At 43.3% G+C, this 13,119-nt stretch overlaps 1 protein-coding gene across 1 annotated transcript in view; it reads left to right on the plus strand.

The window, feature by feature from the left end:
- The window catches only part of rnd2 (Rho family GTPase 2), a 28,355-nt gene extending 16,215 nt beyond the window's left edge, over positions 1-12,140 (plus strand). The window contains exons 3-5 of the mRNA XM_084071805.1: positions 4,839-4,948; positions 7,670-7,804; positions 10,980-12,140. Coding sequence (XP_083927931.1) covers positions 4,839-4,948; positions 7,670-7,804; positions 10,980-11,249 — 515 coding nt within the window. The 3' untranslated portion in view covers positions 11,250-12,140. The remainder of the gene's footprint in view (positions 1-4,838; positions 4,949-7,669; positions 7,805-10,979) is intronic.
- Positions 12,141-13,119: the final 979 nt, after the last annotated feature.

The following is a 13,119-nucleotide window of genomic DNA, read 5'->3' on the forward strand; positions in this document are numbered from 1 at the left end:
GCGCATTCGTGATGCATATCCTCTTATATTTGACATGAAAATGTAACCTGGGACTCAGAGCTTCTATCCAATAGTTACTCAAAGCACTACTCTTAAGCATTGTATATTTGGTCAAATTTTTATTTTGCTGGGCGGAGGGCTTATTTTTGATATGCAAATTAATTGACTGATGGAATGGGACTCAACTGACATGAGTTTGTGTTAGACTATTTTGGAAGGTTCAACTTCAAATTATGTATTAGTTTTTGTTCATATTATTTCTAAAGGCCAGATGAAAACTGGCCTGTGTTGACAGTCAGATCTTAAAGTTGCACATGTCTGACTGTCAACATTGTGCTTGTCAACATGATGACTTAATATACTGTTTTATATGCCAACGCGGTCGCACACAGGGCAGCAGTAACTACACATTCTCACCGATGGTGTTTTGGCAGCATACTCTTGTTTCTCCCCTTGCTTTGTCTCTGTAAAATCACACTTTGAGATTTGTTTCCGTGTTGACCTGAAAGAGTAATAGCCTTGCGAATTTACAACACAAAGTTCCTCCTCTGTCCAATGCGGGACGTTGTTGGTAATGAAAGGGCTCCATAGCCTGTTAAAGGTTGGAGCCCCGATTCCTCTCTCTCTCTACCCTTTTTCAGTGGCCTCTTAACCATCAATACACCAGAGTCATTAGTGGACACATTTCTCCTAACTCAGGTTCCCTCACTCCTTCGCTCTCTCTGCGGCTCTCTTGCTCTCTTCCTCCTTCACTTCCTTTCATTGCCTCACAAAGGAACCATTTGCATCCCTCCAGGTTGCTACGATACTCGACCACTGCAACCTGAAATGTTGTACTGTTCTTTGAAGGTGGATTTCAAGAAGCAAACAGCTGCAGGGCAGAGAAAGTAGCAGACATACTGGATGTGGTGTTAAATGTGTTTGTGTTTATAGGCTGTGGCTAACTCGATCGCACTGTCTGTCACCATTCCATCTCTTTATTTGGGCTTGTATGAGAGAGTTTGCTTCTTTATGCCATGTCTCTACGTGGCTGTTTTTTTGTGTGCATGAGTGTGTATTTGGCCTAATGAGGCTGTTTGTTGCCATGGACTCCCTGCCATATGTGCATGAACACATTAGAGAGCCTCTGGGCTTTTCCCTCACAATGGTCTGCTGTTCAGCTGCTCCTGTAGTGCACTAGGCATGTACCAAGTGGAGGAATATTCTTACAAAAATACTGTGACAAAACAAATAGCTGCAGATGCAAATGCTTTACTCCATTACTCTTGATCTGGCATGTTCTTTTCACTCTTTGAAGCCAAAGGGGGCCGAACTTGACGCAGGGCACTTCCGACAAGTGTTGCAACTCGTTCAGTATAAATTATGTATTTTCAAGTTGTTCATTTTTGTCGAGTGACATCTCTCAGAACGGTTGTGTGGCGAAGTACTGTGTAGGAGTGGATTTGTCAGGCATAAATAATGTCACATGATGGCACACCCTCAGGCCTTATTACCTTTACATCACACACCATTACGTTCTTGTCCATCTCAACATCCTGTGAGATATTTGTGTCCTTTGACAACGCTCTGCTGACTTTTTGGGCAGAGTAGCACTTTACTGCCACCTTTGCTCAGAGAACCTCCCACACGGCACCTAATTAGCAGAGTGGAAATATGATAGCCTGGCCATCCTCTCTCACTGTCAGAGTTTTTTTTTTGTGAGTGGTATTTTATGTGCTTGTCCTTGTAACAGTAGGGCAGGGACCAACTCCTTGGTGGGCCGGGGTGTGCCAGGCAGGCATGACAGTCAGTTTAGTGGGACTGCCAGGCTACGCCCATTCTTCCTCCTCCTCTTCTTCCACCTCCTACTCCTTCTCACTGTGTCTCCCCATCCTGCCCTATCCATCTCATCCTGTCTCTGTCTGGAATTCAATTGACCTTTTGTTCTAGTGCACAGTGAATGGGCACAAGCCAAATCCATCCATAGCCAAGACGGAGCTTTCATACCTCTTTATTTGATCTGTCCTGCTGAGCCTAGGCCTTTCATTACCTACCCAAACACACACTGCCCGCCATGTCTGCACCACTCCCCCATAGCTCCGCCCGCTTTTATCTTGCTTGGTTTATGGGGGGGGGCTCTTTTTCTTTATCTCCTTCTTGATGGTTGTGGTGATTGGCTTTTATTTGTGCTTGCTTGGCTTGTTTTACACGCAGCAGTTTTCTCCTCTGCTCTTTCATTCCCTCAGAGGACTTTCTCTCTTTTTTTTTTCTTTGCAGAAGTGCTGAGATGGCCACTCTGTCGCTCAGGGCAGAAGAGCTGTAAATTGCTGTGCTGTGACATGGCCCACTGTGCACGTGGCATGCCACTCATTTTGATCTGTAGGATTGACAAATTGATCCCGGAGGCCCCTTTATACTGTCTAATTGCGCCTCTAAAGTCTCCATTTTTCTTCTTATGACATCTCTCAGTCCCTTCGTCACCTGATCTCTCTCTGCACCCTGCCCTTGCCACCATAGTCAAAGTCATTCAATCTTCCTTCTCCCATGCTCCCAGTCTGCTGCACTCTGATACATAGCAAAGACAGCCATCGTGCTCCCAGTCCAGGTCTGCAGCACTGTGATACATACAGTAGAAAAAGAGTAACACCACCCTCAGCAGCATCAGCATCTCATGTGTGACCACTTCTAATCAGAGCCTGCTGTTGTACTGGCATACGTGAGATTGCAATTTTGTGGCTGTCTGCGTGTCTATGTACTTGTGTAACTTGTCCTGTTCTCTCAGAAATACTAAATATTGATACACTTGTAGACTACCAGGTGCTCAACAGAGAGTAAAGTAATAAATAAAAGTATTGATGTTGCTCCTGGATCAGCAAAACAATAGAAAAAACAAAGGAAAGATCCAGGCACTCAAAAAACAGGAGCTAAGAGGAAGAATAATAAAAACATGTCATCAGGGTAGACTGCTTGAAAATCTTATTTTAATAATATAGAAGCGTAAGGTCTGGAACGTCTTCATATTGTGAATCTGGATTGTTTCTTCTTTGATATTTCTCCTGACTGGGTGAGAAAAAGGGACATTTCTTTTATTTAGGCTAAAATAGATTTTTCTTCCTCTGTTTCCCTCGAGAAGGATCAATACTTGCTCTCGCTGGACAATTAAATGAACAAACAAGTATTATAGATAGCTTCTTGACAGATATTGCTACACTTGTTGGAGATTTGATTACTCTGACACATCCTTTTATTCTGTCAGATGAACAAAAGCCATCCATCTTCAAATATGCAGCCTGGGGCGCTGTGAGAGGACGCCTGTTGCATTGTTCTCACTGGGGCGGGCATTGGCGGGGGGGTCAGGATGGGACTGCCAGCTCAATGACTGGGGCTACGGCCGCGTGCAGCCATTGTTGCAGCCCATTCCTATTATTAACAAAGGGAACATAGTAATGCTAGAGCAGGCCGTGTGGCCATTGTGTAGACTCCATTGCCCCTGTCAGACAAAAAATATGGGGCACTTTTAACTGGCTGGTCTGCCATTGTGTCAGATATGGCTATAAGTGTGGTAATGGCAATAGTATGAGAATAATTTATGGCTTTTATAGCCATAAGCTGCAGCTAAAATAACTCGATAAGTGTAAGGCCATCTATGTGGTTCACACATTTCTGCCTCTTTCTAGCAGTCATAACAGAATCTGTTACTTTGCTGCTGTTCCCTGAGAGTTTTCATGCCACTAAGTTGATGTGGCCAGGGTGCAGTTCCCATCCAGCTGTAAGAGCAGTACTTCAGAACGTCTCTCAGGGAGACCCCCCCCCCCCCAGCCCTCCACCCCCACCACTGGCATGTTCCCAGAGAGCCCAGATATTTTTACGAGCCTCCTAATGAGAGCAGCGGGGAAACGTGGTAACACAGAGAGTCTCGTGAATGCACCGTGGCACAGAAATGACACAGAAATGAAAGCAAGGACGAATGTGGGGAGAGAGAGATGTGCGAGTGCAAGCCACTGGCTTCTAAATGAAACATGGAAGGCTTTAAACTTAAAGGGACAGGACGAAAGCAGAGAGCAGGGAATGAAGGGGTTCAACCTTTTGTTTGGCCTTTGCACTGACACTGTCAATTGAAGATTATAGATTGTGCAGTGCACAAACACCTCTCTGCGTGCGTGCGTGCGTGCGTGCGTGTATACTCTGAGGAGAACCCCCTCCACTCCGCCTAAACTCTGATTAAGAGCTGCCACAGCTGTATGCATGTGTAAGCCCAAGAGACCAACATACTCCAACATTCAACCACAGCTGCTAAAAACCAACACACGTTGATATCAGCACAACGCCAATACTCATCACAGTCCATAAGGGCATAGAGCTCCTAATTCTCCTCAGTTTGTAATTTTACCATGAGAGTGCAGAGATGTAACCAAATGGGAACAGGTCAAAAATGTGGTCTTGTAACAGGGTTGAAATCAGGTTCACACTGACAGTTCTTCAAAGAGAACATGACCATGACTGTCACGATCATGAAACTTTACTTGACGACTAATTGTCATTCAAATAATTGCAATTAATGACTTACTTGTGTCTTTGGCATTGAACATTGAAAATGACATTAAATGTACAAAGAAATGCCTGACATATTTAATATATTTATATATTTTTTACAAAATAGACACAAATACATCTGCTATTTAAAAAGAATAATCTTTGAACATGAAATAAATTCAACATGGAAACGATTATGATGATTCTTATGATTATGCAAAATAATTGTGATTATCTCACATAATTTCAATTAAGCGATTATGTAATAATTGTGACAGGCCTAAACATGACCTTATTGCCATATGTTGATGTGTATCCATCCACAGGTTCCTCCTACTATGACAACGTGCGGCCGCTAGCGTATCCGGACTCTGACGCGGTCCTCATCTGCTTCGACATCAGCCGCCCAGAGACTTTGGACAGTGTCATGAAAAAGGTTGGTGCTTTTCTTTTTTTGTTCTTTCTATTGAAAATGTTATGTTGATTGATAGTATTTTCATTTATGTACTGTATTTCAGTTGAAAACTCTTGAGTCCAGATCAAACACACAGTATCCTAACATTTGTTATAACATGGGAAAGGTAACCAACAAAATTCAAGCATTTTCCTCATCATTGCCTTATATTCAGTATATCGTTGCTGTCAGCCAGAAACATCTCCATTCTCCATATTTCAACTTTAATGTTTTTTCGTAATTTAATGCCCTACTTCATCATACAACAGTGTCTCACAAAAGTGGCAAAATAACCGATGCGTTGTGACGCAGTGTGAGCTTGTAGATCTGATATTTTTGGCTATTTGTGCCTTTTCTTTCTTTTTCAAGTGAAGGTGAAAGTGGTGAAGTGTGTGGGTTTTATAAATATTTAACCAATGAAAAGTATTACAAGAGTGTGTGACTAAATAATAACTACTGTATATTAAATCCATTTGGAACACAGGTTATTTTTTATATTTTCTAAAAAGTTAACAGTTTTGGACATACACGTTTTCCACCTGAGCGACGATATTCTTCCGAGCCAGCAGAGAGCATTCTTATGGCTCAACAATAGAGTAAGTCACCAGAAAGGAGGTTTGAGCCTTCCATTCCTTTATCCCATCAAAACATCCATGGATACTTGACCCCTGGCTCTCTGGGGAGTGGAAGGTCAGAGGCAAGAATGAGGGGAAAGATCTTGGGAGCCTGGAGTGGAATATCGTGGCAAATTAGCCACGCCAACTCAATCAAAGACCAGCTGTTGCAGGTCCTTGTTTATGGGTACACACAGTGAAATCCTCAGTGTTCATTTAACTCAGAGAGGGTACAAATGTAACCAAATGCACCCGAAAGGGTCCATTTGGTTACATTTGTACCCTCTCAGAGTTACAAGTAGATTCACTGAGGAATTTCACTGTGTTTTAAATGTGAGTTTCACTCATAATGGGAAGACAGATGATGCTCATTAACATTTGTAATGGTGGTTCGTATGGTCGTGATGTTCTGATGATGCTGGAGTTGGGTTAGTGGTGGCAAAAGTGCGGTACGGTAGGGTGGAGTGATTGAATGTGGTCTGGTCATCATGGGCAGTGGGCACGCTTTTTACTACCACTGGCAGACTGTCAGTTTGTGTGGGGGAGGTGCACACACGCATTAGAGCGTCAGCATTGTGAAACATCTATTGTACAGTACTATGCGAGGAAACACCCCTCTTAATTAGTTTGTTTGTGCGTGCGTGCCATGTAGAATAGCCTGTGCCACGGCTCAGCGCTCTCTCATCTTGAGGCCATGTGTGGCTGTTTTCCCTTTGAACACGCCTCGTCTTACGAGTCAAAGACATTCCCACGGCAGGCCTGTTGACGTGTTTAGTGGTAAAGAGGGGAGCTGCTAAAACGCTCCCACAGACTTTATAGATCTAACCCTAGACACCTTCTTTTTTTTTATTTTGTACCCACGAGTCTCTCGCAAGCCTCGCTGCACCCTGTCAACAGAGGGAAGGCGTTCTGCCATCAGGCTTTGGGTTTTCCCATGAATCCCCTGGCAGGGGGCTGCAGTGACCTTTGCCCACTAGCTGTCACCCTGGTAATCTTTGAAACTTGGGGCACATGGAAAACCTGTTGCACAATCACCGTCCCAAATTAGACTGTTGACCTCCAGGGGCTGACGTGTCACCGGGGTCGCTGGATGACAGCTGGGGGAGGGGATAGAGAGGAGAGGGTTAAACAATCAAAGTTTTTGAATGGGTGATTTGGAATGAACAGGGGTAGGATTGAAAGGTCAAAGGTGTTTCACCACTTGAGGGATGAATGAATGCACATGCCCGTGTTCTGCACATGGCATCTGGAGTATTTGAAGCATTTGCAGTTGTTGTCTGTTGTTTACGTGTTGCGGGGAAAATATTGCATGTTGGTGCTGCTGAGTTTCAGTGGTGATGCCAAGCCTCAGGTGGAGACGTGCAACCTTTTCCTGTGCACAACTTCTGAAATAGATTTGTTGATGAAGACTGTATGCCTGACCCTGACCTAAATGCAGCAAGAATAGCCTAAATTATCACATTTTCTTGTTCAAAGTGTCCACACAAATACACACACATCAGCAGCACACATTGTTGAACAGAAAAACAAACTCAGTCCATACAAAATATATAGGACTGAACATCAGCTATTCATTCAGTCTCGGAAATGGAAGTAACACAAGATGTACTGTAGTACAGGAAAAATGTATATCCAAAAGCAATATTTTCACTACTTTCAATCTGGCATGCCTATTTTGGTCATTGTATAGTAGGTGAAACATTTTCACCGTTGTTTTAAACAATATACAAGCTCATAATGTGTCACATTGCATCATATGACTAAGTATATGGGGCTTAAGTGGTTCAGTATATTGAACTAGTAATATATTTCATAATGACCTTTTAAGTGAAACAGAAGAGAGTCTCTCCCCTGGTTAATCCAGCTCAGGTCACCTACTGGTCTCTATGGTCTCAGGGTATCCATGGCCAGGGAGTGGAAACTTCTTTTCAATGTAGCCTTGTTTCACTGGTCAACTCGACAACCCACCAACTACTCGCCCACCCAACTCACAGCAACCCCAGCAGTGGATTTCACAGTATTTAGCATGGCAACTGTGGGTGAAACCACTAATGTTGTTCTTTCTGCCTGTTCGTCTATCCGTCCACAGTGGCAGGGGGAGACTCAGGAGTTCTGTCCCAATGCCAAAGTGGTCCTGGTGGGCTGCAAGCTGGACATGAGGACTGATGTCAGCACACTGAGGGAACTGTCCAAGCAGCGCCTCATCCCCGTCACACATGAGCAGGTGAGTGGGAGCGCTTGATGGATATCAGACAGGGAAGACGGAGGCTGATAGATAATGAGAAAGAGATACGGGGTGGAGAGGAAGAGGGAAATGGAGAAGCCAGTCGGAAGGAAACGGGGATAGAAGAACAACAAGGGACACAAGAAAGGAAATTAGAAGCCAATCCAGCAATAATATGCAGTTTTTCCAACGTGGATCAGCAATGCCATTGCCTCCCTCAGGAGGGGAGTGTGAGAGGAGGCTCTCGCAACGCAATCAACTACAGTAGAGTAAGAGCTGCATGAAACCCCTCTGGACATATTGCTGGGGTTGGCGTTTTGACTGCAATTTGCTGACAGTGATGTAAGGTTGCTTATGTTGAGGGCCGACGTGTGTGTGTGTGTGTGTGTGTGTGTGTGTGTGTGTGTGTGTGTGTGTGTGTGTGTGTGTGTGTGTGTGTGTGTGTGTGTGTGTGCGTGTGCGCGTGCGTGTGTATAACACATTTTCCCCCCTCTCTGAAATGAAATATTCATGCAGATTTAGGGATTTTCAAAATGTGTGTTGAATAGAAAATGGACGTTGATAAATGAATGAGCCCTTTTATCACATGCTGCCATGACCTCTAAGCCAAGGGAATAGGGAGAAGAGGGCTCGGGGGTTGATAAACGGTCCTGTAAATCCGTGAATTTTAATCAGCTTTTTGCATGTTCATTTTGTGCGCTCCCGTGTACGACACACAAAAAGTGGAGGGGCTTATTCGCCCCCTCCGAACAAAGGCCTGCAGAACAAAGAGGTCTTTTTTCATCGCTGTCTCTGAGCTTGCCTGGAGGCTAAATGAACACTCCCAAAAATCAGCTGCTGGGAAAAAATACAGTTACTGTAAATAAGAGGCATAAACAAAAGATAGAGTTGCAAGCCATGAAGCTAATGTTAAATAGCTGGGGACCGGTTTTGCAACAAGACTTATTATGAGGCCATTGTTTTGTCAGACTCTATTTTTGTCTGAAGCAGCTACTCAAGTATTACCCACTAATACAGGCAGGCAATATGTGTCACACACCAGACGCCAAAGCTTTGGCCAATAAACTGCATTGGGCGTTCCAATCCAATAGCTTGCATCCTTATCCTATAGCCAATCTCAAATTGAATTCCACCAGAGCCAGGAGTCACAGGCAAGAATGACCACCCTGTGAACTCCGGACGTGAGATCTGAAAGAGCTTTTTTTGTGCTTGTCACCACAGTTTCTCTTCTTACCCCCCCCACACACACACACACACACACACACACACACCACCACCACCGCGCCACTGCAAACTGAATCTAAATCCACCGTTCCACCTAATGAGAGCTATGCTTCTCATACGTATATGTAACCTCGATAAAAATCAAACCAGGCCCCAAGGGTATGAAAAGCTCTCTCTGTGTTTGAGTGCATGCAATCCCAGGAGAGGGGGTCATGGGAAATGGTGTCCCTGTCTCATCTGTCACTGCATTAGTGCATGTTGATGCAGTGTGAATAAAGACTAAAGTCAAATAGTGAAACGAGAGATGAAGATTTACTGTAGAAATGGAAGGGGAGAGAGGGGATCTGGAAATTACATTTTGCTCGCTGATTTGATCTCAAGCAAACATTTTACACCCTCAATTAACCGGCTATTGTGACATTGCCCTGGGCGAATTCTTATGGAGGTTTGTCTATTCTCTCTAAATAGCCATATACTGTAGATAATGTTTTTCCCGGCCCGGAAGACTCTACGCCGCTCCAGTTCCTCTTTAATACCACAGTCAGTCAGCACCAGACTGAAGAGGCAGGGGTTCTGCATTATTCATGCCTCAGATAGAGTGGCTTCATTTGTCTCTTGACATGTTTAGATTAACATCTTGGTCTCTGAATCGTTGCCTCTCCTGGTGTCCTTAGGCTTTCACTGTAGCTATGTGATCCGGCATATGGTAAGGTACAGTGAAGGTCACTGTGTGTGTGTGTCAAGAAATTTGACATTCTTTAGAAATGCACGCATACTACACTTTAACACACACAAGTGTGCTTGACAGGACGGCTAAAAGCCGGAGTGCAGGAGACGAATGCACCATGGTGCAGTCAAAAGTAATGTTATGACATTGGTCTGTCAAGGTCAGTGATGTCTGTCATCTGTGGGTATCAGAGAGGGAGCAATAGATACAAATAAAGACCACAACCACCAAAAAGAGAAACCTCAATGCGATATGTGATGATATAAACACATCTAACACACAGTTATGATCTAATTGCTAATACATTAATAATAATAATAATAATAATGATGAAATGTTTGTTTTTTGAAAAGAAAAAATAATAATCTTGAAATCAGTTTGAAAAACTGTTTAAAGTTTCTATTGGACAACATTTAACTTAGAAGCAAGCAAATAAATAGAAATATGTACACTGTGATCTCCATATCATCTCTGTCAGGTGGAAACCTCATATGTCCAAAACTGTTTCAGGATTGAAATAAAACAAATAGCAAAAGTAGCAGATCTACAAGCTCACGTTTCGAGCTTGTGGATCTGCTACTTTTGATACTTTTGTGTAACGCTGTAGTATGATCAAGTACATTTATGAGAAAACACAAAAAGTAAAAGATATGGAGATTAGAGGGTTCTGCTGACAGCAACGATAGAGAGATCTATTGGCGCACATCGGTTCTGGACAGCCGCCGATTTGACCCACTTCCCACTTGGCACATCACTCCCACAGGCACGTTTGAAGTTGATCAGTCAGCTGTTACTCACTCACTAATGCCCGTTGGGAACGATGCCTGTTGTAAATCCATTTGGAAAATGTTTTGATTGATTGAACACTTTATGAGTCAGAAATATAAACAGCAGAAGGTACAGTCAGATATTTAGGCTATAAGGATAACACAAAAAAGCCCTGGGGACTTGTTTCCATTGTGGTCCTATATAGTTCACCCAAAGACATGACAATGTTTCGCTTAATTTACTGACATGCCCAACGCAGAGACACCAGGTTGAAAGTGGTAAAAAACTGGACACATTGACTACATAATTGCTGATACCGATGTTGTCAAAGAATGGCCACGATGTATTGGCCAAACTGATATATATCGGTTGGGCTTTACTGATGAAAATCACGAACGTCGTTCATCCCATCTAATCCACCCGTTTTTGCTCCATCTGTCTGTCTGGGCGTTGCAGGGCAGTACGATAGCTCGACAGATGGGAGCGGTGGCCTACGTGGAGTGCACCTCCAAGGTTTCCGAGAACAGCGTGCGGGACGTGTTCCATGTCACCACACTGGCATCGGTGAGGCGGCCGCACAAGCCCCAGCTGAAACGCAGCAGTTCTCGGAGGGGGCTGAAGCGAGTGTCCCAGCTGACCCTACCAACCCTACCAGGCCGGACTGAACACATGGACCCGGCCCCAGCAATGCGGAAGGACCGGGCCAAGAGCTGTGTGCTCATGTAGAGACCAGTCGATATAAATATATATATATATACAGTATATATGGAAATATATAACAGAGGAACTCTATTTATTGTTTTTTTTATTTTTTATCTCTTTCTCATTTTTTGCACTGCTGAGGACTAAGGAAAAACAAGAAAATACACATTGTGGAAACAAATGCTTTGTGTGTGTGGGGGTGTACGTGTGTGTGCGCTTATTTTCTAAGCTGTTTGCATAATTGTTTTGTTTTGAACCGGTGGCAAAGCGGACTAACCCTCTGGACGAGAAGATACTGGCATTGTGCTGCAGAGTTCTGGATATCAGCAAAGAAATGACTTCCCAAATCCTCTCCAACAAGAGGCCAGCTCCCGGGCTGTAACAAAGAGAGCGACATGGAGGAATATATTGAATTTGGATGTTTGAGGATAAAGCTCAGACACAATCTCATCGAACACTGGTTACTGTTGCCTAGCTGTACTGTACTCTGTGAAGTCACTTCCTGTTGCCATATTTCAGAGGCAAACCTGTGCTATGTACCATAGTGCTGAAAAGGGATCTTGGTGAGAAGGCCTAAAATGGGACAAACTGGCGTAGGAAAGCCAAGGGCCTGAAATTGCTTTTTGTAAGGATTGAAATGAATATTGTGAAGGTCTTCGTGAAGTTTTACAACCACAAGTGCATTTTAGAAAAAGAAAAGTCACAACATATCTTTTTTTAAACTTAACTATATCCTTCTCATCAACTCAAATCAAATCACTTTGACCTTGATTTTACTCAAATCATTGCAGTTATTGCTATATTAATAGCAGCAACAGTCGTATTTATTTGTGGAAAATATAGCATTAAAATGTTAGGGCTACTTTGCTGTGTTTTCACTTACTGAGTCTAAAATAAAGCAACAGCTTGTCTGCATAGGGAGATGAGAATTCCTGCCTGAAGTTTTTTGATTAATTGTAGTCTTTCCATTTCACCAGTGTGGCCTTGCCATGCACAGTTATTGCAGTCTGTGACTAATTGTCTCATTATTACTGAATTGGAACAAACCAGCATCCATCTTTTCCTCACAGCTTCACGTTGGATGTATTTATCTGTGTGCGTGTTCCATCAGCCATCCTGCTAATGTCACGCCTATAAGCATCAGTTGGCAGTTTCCAAGGTTACCACTAACCCTGTGTCCACATAGCCATAGAGATGTACGGCTGCTAATAAACAGACCTGTTTTCGCTAAATTGACTTCAGATGCTATGCATCAATACCAGTACAAAAAAAAACCCAATCAATGATTCAGAGGAGCTTTACGTCACATGATGTCGGCGGAAACCTTGTATCTATCTATCTACATATTTTTTTAATTGATTTCTTAAATGTTTTTACTATAGACAAATGAATGGCCTATGTTATGCTTCGTTGTATGACACTCTTGTGTAAAAGTAGCAAAAATAGCTGATCAACAAGCCCAGAAGCATGAGCTTGTAGATTGGATAGTTCTGTATTTTTTATTCATTTGTTTAAGAATTTGAAAAGCTTCACCTGTAATGACATTCCCAAAATAGGGACATCAAGTGGTTAAGTCTGTCTGTGGGTTTTGTAAATATTCAACCAATTTGATCAATTTCCTGAAAATTAACGGCTTTGGACATACAAGGTTTCAGTGGCGACGACATGCTCGTTCTGTCCTCTGAGGAAAAACAACATTCTCTGGATCTCGGGTTATTTTTATTTTATTGTCTCTCAGCTGCATGTGTAAAGCAGGCTGTTGGTCAGTCAGGATGTCAGCCAACCTGTCTGCACAAAGCCACTTGGTCCGTGTGGCATCACAGACGTTGGGTTGGTGTGGCGCAGCAGTCCTGCATATATATGGGTGGAGGTGGGCTTGGACCCAGCGTGATAT

Source organism: Gymnoscopelus microlampas (assembly GCF_963454915.1).
Source record: "Gymnoscopelus microlampas genome assembly, chromosome: 11".
In the NCBI taxonomy this organism is placed as follows: domain Eukaryota; kingdom Metazoa; phylum Chordata; class Actinopteri; order Myctophiformes; family Myctophidae; genus Gymnoscopelus; species Gymnoscopelus microlampas.